Source organism: Falco rusticolus, chromosome 5 (assembly GCF_015220075.1).
Source record: "Falco rusticolus isolate bFalRus1 chromosome 5, bFalRus1.pri, whole genome shotgun sequence".
Taxonomy (NCBI): Eukaryota; Metazoa; Chordata; class Aves; order Falconiformes; family Falconidae; genus Falco; species Falco rusticolus.
Window position 1 is genome coordinate 85,224,870 of NC_051191.1, and position 18,166 is coordinate 85,243,035.

At 43.8% G+C, this 18,166-nt stretch overlaps 1 protein-coding gene across 1 annotated transcript in view; it reads right to left on the minus strand.

Moving 5' to 3' along the window:
* Positions 1-9,842: 9,842 nt before the first annotated feature.
* Positions 9,843-18,166, minus strand: part of F5 (coagulation factor V) — a 34,824-nt gene continuing 26,500 nt past the window's right edge. The window contains 8 exon segments of the mRNA XM_037387640.1: positions 9,843-11,413; positions 12,185-12,367; positions 13,104-13,252; positions 13,409-13,553; positions 14,397-14,552; positions 15,883-15,977; positions 17,098-17,169; positions 17,618-17,734. Of these exon segments, the coding sequence (XP_037243537.1) occupies positions 11,225-11,413; positions 12,185-12,367; positions 13,104-13,252; positions 13,409-13,553; positions 14,397-14,552; positions 15,883-15,977; positions 17,098-17,169; positions 17,618-17,734 (1,106 nt within the window). The 3' untranslated portion in view covers positions 9,843-11,224.

The window sequence follows — 18,166 nt, forward strand, 5'->3', positions numbered from 1 at the left end:
CCAACGGCCTGCCGCTCCGCCGCTTCTTCCCTGCAGCCAGGTAAGAGCTGGATCCGCTCCTGGGCTTTGACACAAGCTTCACCGTGTCGTCCAGCCAAAAGAAATGTTAGACAAGAGGGGAAAATAAAACTGTTACATTCAGAATAGTTACCTACGGCGTCATTACATTCAGAATAATTACCTACGGCTTCGCCCAGAACTACTATTCTTAAAGCTTTGGCAATCCTCCTCTAAGCTATTTGCTGTTCTGCTACTCGGTCTATCCCACATTGTCTTTCCATGGACCTGCCTTGCCTCTCCCTGTGCCCTGCTCCCTCGACCTCCACTGCCAGGGCTTCCTACGCCGTCCCTACCCTTGCGTCTCCAAACTGGCTGATGCCATCGAAGGTTCGTACCGGGGGTCAGGCCCCCCACCTGTGCGATGGTCCGTCCTGCCTCCTAGCTGGGGTCGCTGCTCCAGGCAGTAAAACAAAACCCTCCGAAGGCATCACTACACACAGTTGGCCGGGTGTAGTGAAAATTATTAAATTGATTACTGCTTATGATAAAGTCTTTGCCTTTAATTAGGAATTGTTTAACTTAGACGGGGAGCTCAGGGAGCTCAAGGACAACATTAATGAACAGCTGGTGTTGGTCCTGAGCCCCCTGAACAGGCAGGCTGTGAGCAGGACCATCAGACAATAAATACTGTGTGCAGCTGTGTCATGACAGTAACTCCACCACGCTCGGGCATCTGGCCAACATCCCTGGCCTGTGTGGAGCTTATGGATTGTGAGACAATGCATGCCAAAGTTGACATACACTAGGTATGTAAACTATTTTTGTTTTTCACTGAGTATAAAGGCAGGCAAGCTCTGGGCTTGGCCAGAAGCCTCACCTACGGGTGGATGCGCTGCGTAGGAATTGTCCCAGTTACTGAGAGACTCCTGCCGCTGGCTGCAACGGGGCTTCCCAGCCCAAGTGTGGGCCTGGATGATGTTAAGGTGGTAATTGGTGATGTATCCTTTTCTTAGTCTCTGTAATGCTTTGCAGTAATGATTTGATGCTTTGCTCCTATTGCTTTTTTATCATATTGTGCATAATAACTAGCACTTTTATCATATTGCATGCTATTTTCCTTTATTATACTGTAATATAATAAATTGCATTTATTCTTATATTTGATTTGGAGTTCATTTTTGCTTGGTATCCAGTCAACCAGCAAAACAGTGGGCAAGAACAGGTTCCTCTCAGCCCCAGAACCAATTCCTTGAACTTCAGAATTTTATTATTATCACCATTATCATAGTTTAATAAACACAGCTACAAAAGGTAAAGTGCAGCTAAACATTTAGGTCCTGTATCATCTGGCATTGGTGGTTTGCTGCTTTCTGGCTATCTTCTGGGTCTAGCAAAATTTCCTTTCAGTTGTTCTCAAGCCGTTGCTCCTCAGCATCTCCATGTTCTGTTTTGTTTGCAGGTTTATTAAAAAAAAAAGAAAAAAAAGAAAAAAAAATAGAAGAATTGCCATTCCACCACAATTTAGCTTGAAGCAAAACTCTAAATAGAAAGATTCAGCTCCTGTTAATACTGCCATCCATCTCAACCATTTGCAAGGCATTGCTGATCTCTTAAAATAACACGGTTAGAGTGAAATGAGCTGAAACAATGAGTGATGAGCAAGTTGCCATGGGGAAGTGAACAGAAACGCACAGTTCCCTCTCACTTAGCTCTTAGCAGCCCCTCTGTTCTGCTGGCACGTGGCTCAGTAGCAGGTAATAAAAGATATGGCCTGATAGCATGAGGTGTAGTGCATCCTCTTTCCAATCTGGGTTATCGCTTCATGCCAAGCAGAGGTGGGAGGAAAAAATAGAACCTTGGAGTTCCCATGGTGCGCCCTGCCTAGGGGCAGCAGCTCCCACAACTTCCAGGCTGCTCATAGGATCTGGTGGGTGGCTTCGGTCCTTTCCAAAGCAGCAGTCCCTAGAGCTGTACCACTGGAGCTCAGCTGCTGTTTCCAGGGAATTGGCAGGGGTAGAGGGAGTTACGTCAGCTCAACCTGTCTCCTTGAAGCAGTAGAGTCAGGCAACCTAGATTTCTTTTCCAAAAACTGCATAAGAAAAAGAACTTGAAAAGTTCTGATTTAAATACTCCAGGTTTTCTCAGGGTTTCTTTTGTTCTCAAAAGAGCTTGCCTTGTTTGTTTTCACAGAATATTTTCAGCCTTTGGATACAAGATAAAATTTTATTCCCTGAATTTCAACTTCTGTCTTTCATTCCCTAGACTTCCTCACTATTTTCTCTTTCCATCTTGCCATTCTACTAAAAAAAGTAAGGCAAGGTTAAAGATGTTTGGTAGCAAAGAAAAACCTGAAAACTTCCAGTATTTTTTCCAAGAGGGAAGACATAAGCTGTTGAAGGTATGGTTTCCTTACTTAAGCTTACCTTCCTTTCTCAACAAACACACACCTTTTTCAGTGGAAAAAAGGAGAAATAGGAAGCTTAAAAATAAAATTATAGGAATGGGGAAAAATTCCTACCCTTCAACTGTATTTTTTTTAATTCCAAAAGCAAAATAACCTTATAATATATGTTAGCATTAAACAATGTCTGGTTTAATCCCTAAGCTATGTGCTTGTTCATTTCTAGCTTCCCAGGTGGGTAATGTGAAGACTGTTTTGAAAATCACCACATTACACACAGGATAAAACCATTTTCCAGAGAAAATCATTCTCTTACCAGAAAGATTTGACCAATTTGAGTGATTGCTATTATTCTGAACACTTCCACGTAAATAATATTACATGAAAAGAATTATAAAATCTTTCAAGACCGTAACAGTTAGTGGCAAGTGTGACAGAGAGGTACCACCTGCACGTGTCATCCAACCCGACTAAGTGATAGTTGCAGCTTGGATGCACGGTGTGATGGCTGCCCTTTACAGACAGAACTCTGGCTTCTACATCTGAACAGTTCCCAGTGAGTAACATGTTTTATGCCGCCACGTAGCTCATGCAGTAGTATTGGACATAACCCTTCTGTGCTGGGTTTCACTCAGAACTGCCTTCGGAGCTTATGAGTTTCCTCAAACAACCTCTTTATCAGAAGCCTCACCTTCATACAAAGGGTCGTTGTACACTAGAAGGCTGTCTTGCTGGCTGTGTTTTCCTGCTCCTCTGTTGCACAAGGGAAGCTTGAAACCTGTCTGTACTTACCCAGAACTCTTCAGATTTTCAGATCAATCTCAGAAATTGCTGCTGGCACTTTGGAAGAAAAGGATCACACCAAGCCCTTGTGGCTGGGGATGCTTGATTCAGCATGAGATCCAAGCAACTCATGTGAATGCATGTCCGTCTCAGAGGCAACAACTTTTAAGGTCACAGCTTATCCACATGTGGTGGGTTGGTCATGGCTGAATGCCACGTGCCCACCAAGCCACTCTATCAGTCCCCTCCTCAACAGAATGGGGGGCAGAAAAGATGGAACAAAGCCTTGTGGGTCAAGATTCAAGGCAGTTTAATGAAGCAATAGCAAAAGTTGTGTGCATGGAAGCAAAGGAAAACAGAAGATGTTATTCTCTGCTTCCCATCAGCAGGCAATGGTCAGCCACTTCCCGGGAAGCAGGGCTTTGGTACGCATAGCGGTTGCTCTGGAAGACAAACGTAAATAAAGAATGTCCCCGGCTCCTCCTCCTTTCTCTTAGCTTTTGTACCTGAGCAGACGTCAACTGGTAGGGAATATTCCATTGGGCACTTTGGGTCAGCTGTCCTGGCCAACTTGCCCACCCCCAGCCCACGGGTGAGGGGGGCGGGGGGAGGTTGGAGATACAGCCTTGGTGCTGCGCGCGCGATGCTCAGCAGCAGCCAAAACACTGGGGTGTGATCACCACCTTTCTACTACCGATACAAGCACAGCGCTGTGAGGGCTGTGATGGGGCTCAGCCAAACCCAATACACCACACCATAAACTCTGACTGGTTTCACCCACAAATGCACCAGAGGGGGGTATTGTTAGCCAGTTTTGGCCTGCAGTTTAATGTGGAGGAATTTATAAAATCTATGTGCAAGAAAAGTTCTTTTAAAGTCTTGCCAAGTCGTTTGGAGAAAAGTTTCTGCAAGTTAAAAACTTTCTGTGCTCTGGTGAAGCCATTCTTCAGAATCATTTCTCAGTATGCAAGAGCACTAAGGCAGTACAAATATTTCAGAAACTCTCCAGAAGGAGGGAATAAAACAGATTTCTCTTTTGCTGAGCGTGGAAGAAACAAAGGCACATCAATGTGAGAAAAGGCAGCAACTGATTTCTTTGTTTTTATGGTTTTGGCCTTTGCAATTGATTTGGGGAAATAGACTCTATTAACTAGTATATATGTAGGAAAGAAACAGAAGCAGTGAGAACAAAGAAGCCAAATTATTTCTGAAACGAGGCTTGATTGGTTTAGAACAAAGCCTATAGATTGTAGCTATGTGTAAGAATGGAAGACTGGATACAGCCTTGAAGGTCTGTGTCTCCTAGTTCCCCTGCCCCGATCCTTTGACAATTTGGGGCTCTGAACAGGACACTTAGAAGTATTATGCAGCCATGTAGGGTTAATTTAGAAGCTTTGGCACTGATTATTTTATTTAGCTAGTATGCCTTCACTTCTGTTACTTCTTATTCTCCAAGGGCTTGTTAGTTCCAGACTTTAAAGATGTCACCCACTGAGTAAGTATGAGCCCAGGTTCAAGATGACAGCCCTGTCCTGCAAGCACGGAGCATGTGTCTCCCTGGCATCAAAACCAGTGGAACAAGGCAATTGCTCTGGAGGGAAGAATACAGTGTTTTCCCATATCGGGACCTCACATAGCAAATTACTGTTTTTAAAAAAGCCTTAAGACAGACAACAGAATTGACTCAGCTTCTTGATCCCTTCTTCTTAATTCCTTAAAATTCCTTCCCCTCATAAAAATAAAGATGTATAAATTCTGCTAGGATATTCTTTGAATGGCATGACTTTTTTTTTGGAGCTATTCTGCAGCCATTCCTGTTTTCTGAGAGCAAGAAAACACTCAGGGGTACGTTGTAACTGTCTTTTAGAGAGGTGAAGGGAAGGTCATTGACAGTCATTGTCATAAATACATTGCTATAATCTGATCAACTGTCCTCGCCCTGTGAGAAAAGGTCCCTTGCTAAAGGAATGCAACGGCTCTTCTCTGTAGCACGGACAGAGCGTATTTTCTGCTTCTCTTTTACTATACACAATTTGGAAGTCCAAGGTATTTTCATACTCTAGTTTGGGGGTCCTCAAACTTTTTAAGCAGGGGGCCGGCGCGCGGATGAAGTGGCAGGCAGCCATCTGCGGCTGCTTGGTTTCCCCGCCAACCCCCGGCGGGGTGTGTATGTGTGTGTGTGTTCTGTAAATACCCGGGGCCCAGACTGAGGACCCTGGGGGGCCGTTTGAGGACCCCTGCTCTAGTTCAACACAAATTCACCTTTTCCATTTTTGTCAGACTTCACTGTTTTCACCTATAGTTCACACCTTGACACCCACCCATTCCACCACATCTCCCCCACTGCTGCCTTCGTTACCTCTAGTTCCATACATGCTAGATCTTGCGTTCCACAAGACTGGTAAACCAGGTATGTCCTGAAAGCCGTGCACTGGGGGAAAGAAAGCAGCACTGCGGTTTGCTGGAACACAGCTGATACAGAAGTCAGTGTAAAATCCAAGCTATCTGCCTCCTGCGGGAGCCTTAGGACAAACAGCAGCCATCTCTGCAAAGCACAGGAGTTGGTAGCAGGCGAGTTGCTACCAAAAGGCTCTGGCAGAGAGCTTCCCTTACGTCCCGCACACCACGGCAGGCTCTGCACTTGGCACAATGCAGGCTGAAGCACATAGCTGTTGGAAATAAGGCATTTATGGCTGAATTTGTGGAATCCCTTGCCACAGAGTATCAGACTATCTCTCGGTCTAAGATGGATCACGTTGTACGGCATTACACATTTACATTACGGACATAGCAATTAAAAAATGTTTTGCAGTCAGCTACATGGGGAAAAAAATGGAAAAGTCACTTAAGTCTGCTACAAATGGGGACACTGGTGGACAAATTTTCATGGGAAGTGCCAAAAGAGAGTACAACAGTGGTGTTACAAAGAAAAGCAAGCAGTGGATCAAGTAGACTTAGAAGAAACATACCCTATACTTTTATTAAATGTAGAAGCACATGGGTTGGCCTGAATTACTTGGTGCTTTTAGACATATCTAGGTCACAGTGGGCTTAACGAGTGTTGCTCCCATTAGGAATGGTGTTACAGATGTGCCCAGGAACCCTGAGAATGATCCCATGGCCTGTTTTGGAGAGTGCTGTACAAACATTCAAGAAGATGGAGTCCCTACCTGGAGGAGATTATTGTAATTAGAGCATGAGGCAAGTACTGGGTGTAACAAACAAACGGAGAACGGGGTGCAGTAATGATAGGAAAGTGTAGGTGGATAAACTCGTTATGATGTACAGCTAGCACGAATAAACATAACAAAACAAAATGTAGGAGTGAGAGCAAGAAGAGGAATATTTAATGCTGATCGAGTGGAATGACTGACTCATATGAAACGGCAATAGGCCACCCCAGCGCAGTGTTGCATCTCATTTCTATGGTGCTAAATAGTAACATATTAATAAACAGCCTTCCCGTATGTGGGCATGGGCACAGCCTTTACCTTCCTCCCTCAGGTACATGTCCAAAAAATCTTTTCCCATCCTGAAAGATACCTCATGAGCATCAGTGCTTGTGAAGTTGCAAGCCCTCTTTATCCTTCTTAGCACAGTCCTAAAATTTTGATCAACCCACCGGTGTTCGTGGCCATTTCAGGGCGTGCTGGAGGGTGCATAAAAGGTTGGGTATTTGTCTGGAGTCTTGACCAGATTCCCACTTGATACTTTTTCTGTAGTGTTCTCCTGGCACTTCACACGGGCATACCTTTGTCATGCACGCTCACTGACGGCTCTGAAGTGCCCCAACGCCCACATTCACCTTTGCATCTATGTCGATAGCCAGCTCAGGAGGTCTCTGAGAGAGCAAACACAGAAACACCATCTGCATTGACTTTAACCCATGGGTAATATTCAGCTTCATGTCTTCATTACGCTTTGCTGTGCCAGTGGCGTGGAGGGAACCTCCCAGTTTGCAAACGCCTGGCAATCTTGGTGAAGGCAGGCTGGCTCAGCTTCAGTCCGGCTACCCCTGCAGTACAGGTGTTACGGTCGGAATTACCAGCAGAAAAACTGGCAAAAGCAGAGGTTACATCTACTCTCCAAGCAAGAGGCGTGCTTGCTGATTCATATACGCCTGCCTGCATCAGCTTGAGACCTCACAGGGCAGCCTGTACAAACCTGTCTGAATGCTGGCCGAATACATCAGGGCCTGAAGAAAGTACGGTGGTGCTGCTGTCAGCAACAACTTCAGAGCTGCTCAGCTGTCTTTACTTCCACTTCCTTTCACCTCCCTTCCAGTCCAAGCGCAGACACAACCAGTTTCACAACTTCTGTGTGAAGGAGTACAGCTACCACCTCTGGAAAGCAAAAGGAAGCAGGTTTCTACTGAGTAAAGCATGAGACCATGCACAGCCGTCTGCACTGTTGTCATCTGCAGATGGTCAGCTTTGGGCACTCTGAGGCCTCCTGGAAGCTGGAACAAGCTTTGGAGGGCAGCAACTCCGTTATAAGGAGACTAAGGTGGTTAACTGTGGACCTTTCGATCGAAAGGCTAGCTGAAAGCAGCCAGCCGGGTTTGCGAGTGAAGAAATTACTGGCCAGATGGGAATACTCTGAACCCTGGCACCACATTTCTCCCTCAGTCTGAAAGAGCTTGTGTTTGCCAGCTGCCACGCTGTGATATGCATCTTCATTCCTTAGTTTGAGAAAACTGCAGGATTTCTTTCTCTTCTTGTGTGTTATTTGCAAATAATTTCAGTGTATGCAGGACTTCATGCCACAGCGTGTAAAAGGCTGTGCAAGACTGACTGACATAACTATCAATTTGCAAAAGCCTTGGCAGATTAAATCTAAGTTGGTTGCTTCATAAAATTGATAGTTCTTTGTTTTCCAGTCATCTGTGGGCTCACTCAACATCGCTTACCTTTGGTTTGGCAGATCTGGTACAGGTGTGTTTTCACATCGTCCTTGCTGTGAACACGGACCAAGAATTTGCCCCCCCTCATTTGCTTTTGGAAATACTTTCATGCACCTGCTCTGGCTGGGGTAGAGTTACTTTTCTTCGCAGCAGCCCGTGTAGCGCCATGCTTGTGACTAAAACCGGGCTGGTAACACACCGATGTTTGGGCTGTTGCTGAGCAGTGATTGCACAGCGTCAAGGCCTTTTCTTTTTCACACCCTGCCCCAGCAGCGAGCAGGCTGGGGGTGACCAGAGGCTGGGAGAGGACACAGGGGGGTCAGCAGACCCAAGGGATATCCCACACCATATGACACCATGTCCAGCGAGAAAAACTGGGGGAAAGGAGGAAAAGGAAGGAGGGGATGTTCAGAGTCATGGTGTTTGTCTTCCCAAGTAACTGTTTGGTGTGTCAAGGCCCTGCTTGCCAGGAAGCGGCTGAACACCTGCCTGCTGGTGGGAAGCAGCAAATTAATTCCTTATTTTGCTTTGCTTACACATGTACCCTTGCTTCACTTTAATTAAACTGCTTTTGCATCAACCCACAAGTTGTTTTTTTTTTTTTGCTTTTGCCCTTCCAGTCCTCCCCCTCACCTTGGGGGCGGGGGGTGAGTGAGTGACTGACTGGGGGCCTGGCTGCCAGCTGCGGTCAACCCACCACAGTCCTTTTTGGTGTCCAGCGTGCGGTAAGAGGACTTTGAGACAACAACATCTGATCGGAGCGCGGTAGGTAGAATTTATAGCTGTTAATTAGCAGGGTCCTGTGCTTGCTTGCTTTAATGTATATTGGAATCTGGTGCTTGTTAGTGGCTGCTTTGGACTTTCGCTGTTTATTGTAGCACTTATCATCTTACCAGGCTGTGCCAGGGAACATTTTGTTATCAGCAACAGGCAAAGGGCCCAGGCACTGCTGCTGCTCCTGTGCTGCTATACTGGATATACTGGAACATGTGTTACAGGGTTAATTTTCATCATAGCAGCCCACAGGGTGTTGCATTTTGGATTTTCGACTAAACCAGCGTTGACAATACACGAATGGTTTAGCTGTTACTGAAGAGCATTTGCACAGCATCAAGGTCTTTCTTTTTCCCCCTCTGTCCTGCCAGCGAGTAGGCTGGGGGTAGGTGAGAGGTTGGGGAGGGGACAGCCCTGGGACAGCTGACCCGAGCTAACTGAAGTCCTATCCATCAGCAAGTAGAAGCAAAATCTCCAACTTGTGAAACTGATGCAGGCGTATTGAGTCACACTCCTGCAATCAGTTTTGCATTTGTCTATATATGTATGAGTCTGTGTGAAGTTAAAGAACTAATTATTTATTTATATTATTTATTTAGAACCTTTAAGCCTCCTAAAACGTAAATGGTTTGGCACTTAAGCACACAAAATCCTGGTTCTGCTGAAGTTAGCAAGCATTAATTACCTGTTTTCTAGGGTAAAACCTGACTCTGAAATTTACATTTTCTTTTTTTAGTGAATATGGCTTGCATTGCTATTTCATGACTGTATCAAACAAAAATAAATTAAGCATCATTACAAAATATTAAGAAACTGATTTTCTAAGATGAAGCAATTGTTCATACAATTTCACCATCTGAAATTGATTCTAATTAATACTGAAAATTCCCATCAAGCTGGTTTTACTTGTGATACAAAATTTCACTGATTATTGCCAAAGAACTAATACTGTCGAGACAAATATACACAATAAAATGTTGATGATGTTTTTCATGCTACAATATTATCTTTATTTTCCAATAAAAAGTAATAAGTTTGTGACATTAAAAAAAAGGCAGAGAAAATATTTGTTTAGTTTTTATATTTTTTTTCCACTTCTGTTCTGTACCTTCGTTTTGAAATGCATGGTCTGTAAGATACAAGAATTGAGAAACTACCGAAATAACCTGGATAACACCATACGAGGTTCAAAGATAAACTACTTTGAAAAACCCACTCTGCTGAACTGTACCTAGTGTGGTAAGTGGAAGTTCTGTAATTAAAGTATTTACAGGACGGAAGACAAAAACACTACTGAAAGCTTAGCTTAAAACTCTGCTGGAGTAATCGGTTCATGGACTGTGTATATATTTTCACTAGATGTAGTCATCCTGGGAAAAATCCACGTACGTTCCATGCACAAGAGTAGTTCCATTAGTGAAAACATCGTTAGAGCTAAATGGTAAAGAAGATGCAGATGTTTCTATAACCCAGTTTCATCTAACCTTCTCTGCCACCACCACTGTGTATTCTCACTGAACAGCTACAGTTCTCAATGCCTTCCTGCTCGAGGGAGCTCCTCCTTCCCCTTCCCACGGTCTAAACGTCTGTATGGGACTGAGTGTCAGTTCTGGATTCTCACTTTGGTTCTGCCATTGCCGTTCCATGACCTGCCAGGTTAAATCACCTCCCTTCTCATTTCTGGGAAAGAAAGAGATTGCTGACTCCGCCTTCCCTTGCCAGGGCAGCGAAGATTAATCCTGTGGAACCCACAGCATTTCAGACGTGCTGGGTATGTAAGAACCGAGCCAACAACGCAAACCCACCTTCTCAGAGAAGGGGTTGCACACACCTCAGCGCTGGCATCGCTCTACACCTTGGGCGCAGCGACGCATGGAGGCGAGGCCACCTCTACAGTCATTTCGTACCCAGACATTGCTGGAATGCAGCACCACAGCTCCATATCTGCACCGGTTTTCCCTCTCGGCCCTATGTCTGGAGAACATCCACCTGCTGTAGCTTTCTACTCCCAACCCCGTGCTGCAGAAGCATTACAAGATGGGGATAATCAGGGCTCAGGATTAAGGCCAGAGTCTCCATCCCTAGAGATTTAGAATTTAAAATTATGTAAAAAGACAGAATACTTGTTAGGATGAAGAAATGCTAATACAAATCAGAAGGGACTGCTATTTCTTCCCAGAGAAGAGAAGCTGTTTTCTAAAGTGTGTATTTGTCGGAATGAAGCATCTGCCAGAGAAATCTCTCTCGGTTCTTGCTGGCAAACATTAAGGTCCTTTGAGGAAGCACATACGCAAGCTACTAAGTATGATTGGTTTAAGTTTTTTTTTAAAAAATTGTTGTTCTGCATGATGATTGCTGAAACGTTAAGAGCTCCCAGACTTGTCAGTCCTCTTCACAGCAAGACCCTCACCAAAATCACAGCCATAGAGTTCTACCCGAAGGCCAATACCATGATACCATGTTCTTGGAACAATGCGGATAAACCTGGACAGAATGGGTGGGTTAAAAAAATGCTTGACGTGCCCGTTGCTGTTTTCATTACCCGAGAAAACCTGCAAATACACAATCACACAATTAGTTAAAAGGCAGCGCTTAAACCCCCACCCCGCATTTTCTTTTTTAAAATGGTTCCAAGCTGTTGCATTACCCATCCAGGGTAGATGGACTGTCACTTCCAATTTTAGGCAGGACCACATCAGTCCTCTTTCTAAAATGCTGGGTCAAAGGTAGTTCAGGCCAGCAATACCCGAGTCTGAATGAATTAAACAGCCTCCGTTTCCATCCACACCACAAAATTTGTCTTTCTAATCTGGATGGACTAAAAAACCCAAACTTCCCTTATTTTACTGCTGCTAAAAGCCCTTGTGGGTTAGGTTGGTGTAAGGTGATATGGGAACAATGTGAAGTATTGTGTCTGCTCTGTGGGCATCTGGAGTTTTCCAGCTCCGTGACAGCAGAACTGCTCGCTAACATTAGTTTCACTTATAAAATCAAGGCAGAAATGAAAAAGCTGAAGAGAGGCCCTGGCAAACCCATTGTTCATTCAAATTAAATGTCCTCCTTTACAAATAACATCAGCTCCTTTTATCACAATGTTGACTGCATTCTCTACAGATTTGGGCATTCTTTCCTTCTATTAATGTTAATTACTATGACCAAAATCAGATGGATATTAGGACGTTACCTGTAGTAACCCCAGCTCCCTAGTATTTTAAAGTCCTGTGAGGCCCTCTCTGTGGCTGGGTATTCTGCCCTTGTGCCTTGACTGTGCTCAGCGTCTAAAACCAAGCAACGAACACGACTGCCTGAGCCGAGGGTGATACCTTTGCCACGGAGCTTGAACCATCCATATAGGACCTCCACTCTGAGCCTTGGTCGCTGTAGAGGATAACATAGGTTTTCACAAAGTTTTCAGCAGATATGGACTTGACCCCCTGGGTAGCGATAGCAGTTATCTTCTTAACTGTGAGGAGATCATTTGCAGCCACTGTGTCCTTGTTGTTGAGCTACAATTGATAAAAAAAGTTGTCTATTAGCAAACATATGCCTGTCTGTATTTGCTTAAGTGAAAAATCCTGTTTAGAGACAGTTAAAACTGCATCAAAGCTGTATCAGAGAAGCGCAGAAGAGTAAAGCTGAGGCAAAAGTCACAAGTGTTCTTGGTGGCCCATACAATTAACTTCTTCCCTGCAGGTGGTGTATTTGGCGCCTTAAGATGTCCACATTAATTTTCAATACATAAAAAATAACACAGATTCATCTCCAGTATTAAAATATAATACATAATACTAATACCAAATGCTCATACAAACCAGGAGCAAACCTCAAGGTGCTCTGTAAAGAAATGCACCTCCGTTTTGAAGACACAGAAGCTCACATTCCGTGCTCTGGGTCATCCACCCCCAGACCCATTAAGCTGCACCGCCTATAAGCCAGCCCAGGATGGGTTTCTTTAACCCCTTTGAGACAAATATTCAAGTCGTATTCACCTCCTGAAATTAAAAGGGCTGCCTCTGCAGGCAAGTGCTGCAGGCTCTGGCCCAGAGGACACCACCCATCTCAAAACACGATTTCATTGCTGTTGCCAGAAGTTCAACAAGTTTCCTACTGGGGGCTTCTTCCCAAAGGATGGCTGTGAAGTAACCTTAGCTACACCTGGCGCTGAACACAGCGTACAGGGCGTGCACGAGCACACAGGCAGCACAGATTTATTAACTGCTGTCCCTGGTTTTCACTTGTTACCTTGGCTCGCCAGGCATTCACCTTCCCTTTCTGATTGAGACGAGCAAGCGAAGCGTCCCACGTGTTAAACCAAGATGTCTTAACAGACGAGGCTGTTATCTGGGTATTCTTGATCTCTCCATTTTCCATTCCAAGTGGCAAAGAGCAGCCTGTTAAGAGAAGTGCCATGTTATCTCCAGTTCATCCAAGTAGCCACAGCCAAAACAACATGCTGGAATTGAGAACACCCGCAATTTTAGCTTCATTTAATGTATTAGGTAAAAAATTTGCCAGAAAGGAAGCACCAGCACGTGACCCATTCTTACCATCTACTTCACAGCCCAGAAGCTCCATGCGAAGAGTAGGTCTGTTGTAGGCCTCGGTTGGGTACACTCTGATGTACCTAGCAATAATAGGGGGATCAATGATGTTCTCTTTTACTCCATAGGCATTGGAATTACCTTCAAAAATCTATTAAAAGAAAAAAAATATCCACATATAGTTAATGAAATTCAAACACAAGCTTGCATGCTGAAAGCCTGCTCTGTTACAAAAGTAGTCTTTTTTACACCATTAGCCCCAGCCGTGGTGATGAAACACCCCACACTGCAGAGCAACTTGAAATATTTCACGGTCCCATCTTAGCATATTTGGAAGCGCCTGAAGGCCTCAATCCAAATAAGCAACCCCTTTCTACACGCTGCATAAGCCTGTAAGAAGACACTAGTAAAGAGGCAAAAGGACAGGTAAGAGACACCAGGTTTTCGGTTTGGGAGTTGTACCACAGAAACCTCAGGGTAAACTGAAGCTGTAAGAGGCAGGGCTGGGGCAGCTGGGCGTCAAATGAACCTTTTTCAGGGTACAACCACGCTTACTACACAGGCCTTCTGCAGGCAATTCAGGCAGTTTTAACTTTCAATTGTTGTGACAGCAGAAAAGGAAGGACAGGAGGGAGGACCTAATCCCAAACAAGGTAAGATCCAAGTTTTAGTTCTCCTTCCTGCTTGCTTCAAAAAGGGTGACACGGTCTTAGGAAATAATAGCAGGGAGAGATGCTCGTGAGAAAGCCATACTCTATACAGTCAAGGTCACAGGACCAATCTAAACTCCAGTCTAGGAGATTTCTCACCTTAAAATCCCTCTACTGGTCTGAATTTTATTGTATTGGTAAACACCCTTTGGGGTGTCAAGCGGTATTATTAAGTCTCTGAAGGCCATAATTTTTTCTGCTATCTCTTAACATAAAACTGTCACCTCCCTGCATCACCCAGTGACACTGCCTAGGTTGCTGCAACCCCTATGGCACGTACAGACCTTTTGTGCTGATGAGCTGTCTCCTCTGAAGGTGTTCCACTTTCGTTTGTCTTTGCTGTAGACAATAAAGTACTTCTGGACGTACAAGGACTTTAAAAACTGCTTGGCTCCCTGCGTCTGTATCCCAGTTAGCAGAACTTGTCTTTGAAAGTCCACCTAGGAACAGCAAACAGTGTTTATAGAGCCAGTAATGCACAGCAAAATCAATTTCATTCTTTAGCATCTACACAATAGCTTTAAGCCCTGCCTTCTGACACTAACACTCTCCGGAGAAAAAACAACCAGGTGCCGGAGGTCAAATTACTGCTGTCTCGCTCTCCTTTCACCTGTGTATTTGTGTGTGCGTTTAACTTCAGAGGCCACTTTACAGTGTTCAGCGTTCAGCACAGTGCCACAAAGACACCTCAAAAATACCTGTGTCCCCATGGTAGGCAGAACTCCGCTACCCCGTCTCACAAGTAGGCAAAAGGAGTGTGGAGAAATTAAAGGCTCACATTTTCATAATCTGCCTCTAGTTTGGGACACCCAGGCTGAGAAAAGGCATATGACATTCTGAAGAAAAGCCACCATTCCTGCTAATATCCTACCCAAGCCCCTAGCACATAAAAACAAATCGGCAAGATATTCCTATCGGCAGTGAAACTCATTCTTCAGGATGCGCACTCCACGTCTCTGCATACTTTACTGCAGCAACCTCAGCTTCTCACTGCCATGCCCCCTTATCAAATTCTTCTTCCTCCCAACATTATTTCCAGTTCCACATCAGATCTCCCAACTTTCTCCCCCTACTTCACCTCCACTAACTTGCTAGCAAGTGTTAGCGAGCCAAACAAAACACCTACCTGTTGAACTTAAACTGCAACACTAATTTGATAATTTCTTTTCTCCTAACTGCCTATTTTAATGAAATTTGTAAAAAAATCAACTATCCTCCCTAAGTGTGGGTGCAAATTGGCTCTCTGGTGCAACAGTGATTGGGATGGAAGAAAAAGATGGATGAAATTAGGTGACTGAATGATATAGTGCTTGCAGCCATAATTACAAGCTTGGTTTCCCTGTTAAGCCACACTGTGCTGTGTCAAGCTGGACACAGAAGCATCCAAACCAACCAAAAAAACCCCCAAAACTATCTGAAGCAATGCTTGACAGTGTTACGCTTTAAATGATCACCCAACACATACATATAAGTATGTATTGTTGGGTAGATGTCGGGGGGTGGGGGGAAGTAGTAGAAATAATGAAAAAAGAAAAAAAAAATCCTTTTGCCTACAAAATGGTTACATCTAAATTGTGAGGGTAACTGTCCAGTCAATGGGCTGCTCCAGGGGAGGTGGAAAGTTTGCGTCACCACAATCAAACTTGCTACATCTTTTCGGTTTTCCCCATCAGTCTTCTCAGTGAGAAGAAGAGTAGCTTGATGTTCTAAAACAAACCATATGAAAACCACAACTCAATGATGGTCAAGCACGTGTTGTACCAACTATACCTGGATCCAAGGGAATCCTTCTGTTTTCACTGTAGTGCTCCAAGCGTTGTATGTTCCAGAATTGTGTAATCGGGCTAACTTAGGTTCCCAATAATCTAGATAGAAAATATGAATAAAGCAAGAATTTAAGATGAGATACTGGGAGGAAAAACAAAAAAAAAAAAAAAAGAGAAGAAAAAAAAAATAAGAGGGCTGTAACTTGTTAGTGATGCTGAATGCTTCAGTTCTTTTCTGGCCTGTCTTGAGGGAAAAAAAACCCACCAAGAGACTCTAAAATCCATAATCAGACTCTAAAATCCATAATCTAGTATAATTTGGACATGGTCAGCAACTGAAAGTCAGCTGTTACCCTGCAAAGTATTGTAGTTGGCAGGATACTTTAAAAAATAATGGCCTTTTTTGTAATGCACTGTCTGCTGCTTTGGAACCAGGGTTTAGAGTTTGCTAAACAAGCTTTGGATGCCAGCAGGATGAGACACAGAATGTGCTTACATTCATGGAAGAGAGCTCCTTTCTGCATAATGTTAACAACTGATATGGAACATATATGACAAGGCAGCTTTCAAGCCTTCGTAACACTGCGGCAAGGAATGAAGAAAGAAATTAAATCCACAGAAAAATCAGTTTTCCAAAATAAATAATTTGTTATTTCAAGGAGAGGATGTGTGTGCCTGCACATATGTGTAACCTATATGCCTTGGCTTGCCACTGCCCATGTAATATTCTATCACTTTCTCTACCAAATGATCCTACTTTTATATCAGGAATAACTTGGTAATTAAAGACTCTGTCATTGCTCTGGACGCCAGATTCCCAAATCTCTCATAACACATCTATTTGGTCCTTTCACATCTCATACCACATGCAAATCTCAAAAAGCTTTTTGAACACTTTGGTGTTCATTTTCGAGCAGGGAAACCCAAAGGACAAAAAGATAAAGCTGGATCTGTTCCAGTTCATCCAGTAGGCCATCCAGAGGACTTCCCGACTCTCAGGCTTGTGATACTGACAGCAGACCTGTGACCTTGTTAAAATACAATGATGAGGGCCTACCTAATACAGCTTGCAAAAACGTTGGAGAGCTTCTTAGCCTGACAGTTGACTCACTGCTGAGCTGATCTTGTAAGACGTATCATGAGATGACAAAAGAATATGGAACTGGAACACTTTGTTGGGGATATTCAGGAGCATGGACCTTTTCAAGTATTAACTTACCTACGTGATCTGAAGCGGTGATTTGTGAGTCGAGTATAACTCCACTTGCTAGACCCATTGGAATTCTGCACTCTAAAGAGAGCACAGTAAGTTGGTTGTTAAAGAAAAGGAGTGCTAATCCAATATATATTCTGGTGGAATCTTCTAAGACAACATCACTCAGAAGAATTCTCAGTAATACTGTGACATCAGCTTCTCAGAGAAGGCCAAGTTAATCTCTGCAATTCCTCTCAACAAATTAATCCACTGATCACAGTGAGGAAACCTCAAATTCAAAGCTAGTACACTAAAGGAATAAAGGCAGTATTCTAAGTAATTCAAAGCTAGTATGCTAGAGGCTAAACATCTTTTGTTCTAGGAAAAAATTACAGTAACTACTCCACCCCCTCCTTGAATGCACAGAAAATCTGCTTTGGTTTTTTGCAGAACAATCTCCCAAATTTTTCTTTAGTGATCCTGAAAGGGTAGAGATGACTTTATAGCTTGACTCCCCCAGCCAAAAACCACCTTTGTTCAGTACCTTTCTCTATAACCAAATAGGATGCCTGCATTCCTGCTTGCTGATATTCCCCCACTTCAGTGTCTAAAAGCCACCAGCCAGGTCTCTGTGGTTTCATTTCAATTGTTCTAAACGAGCCTTGAAAAAAATGGAAGAGAAATGTATCAGAAACATGAGCATGAATGATAAGGTTGATGTTAGTGAGGCTGGAGGCTAAACCAAAGATCAACCTATGCCTTAATCCAGAAAAAATAAATAACCTGCTACATGTTACAGAGAGAGCATCATCTCAATCATTTTTTTTCCTAGCAAGGAAGTTCCAGCTGGAGACTGAGATTGGAATTACGTGACCAGATCAAAACCTAACCTTCACTGCTGGTGCAAAGTACAAAACCTTGGATGCATGTCTGTAACAACAGATGTATACACATTAAGTACAGTGCTGAGCCGTGTAATGAACGGTGTTTGAACAGTGCTACTAAGTTTATTACATAATGTAAGGATGTTAATTCTGTGGTGCTGATTATAGTTCTTACTCCTGCTGCCCCGGTGTTTTGTTAAGTAACATAA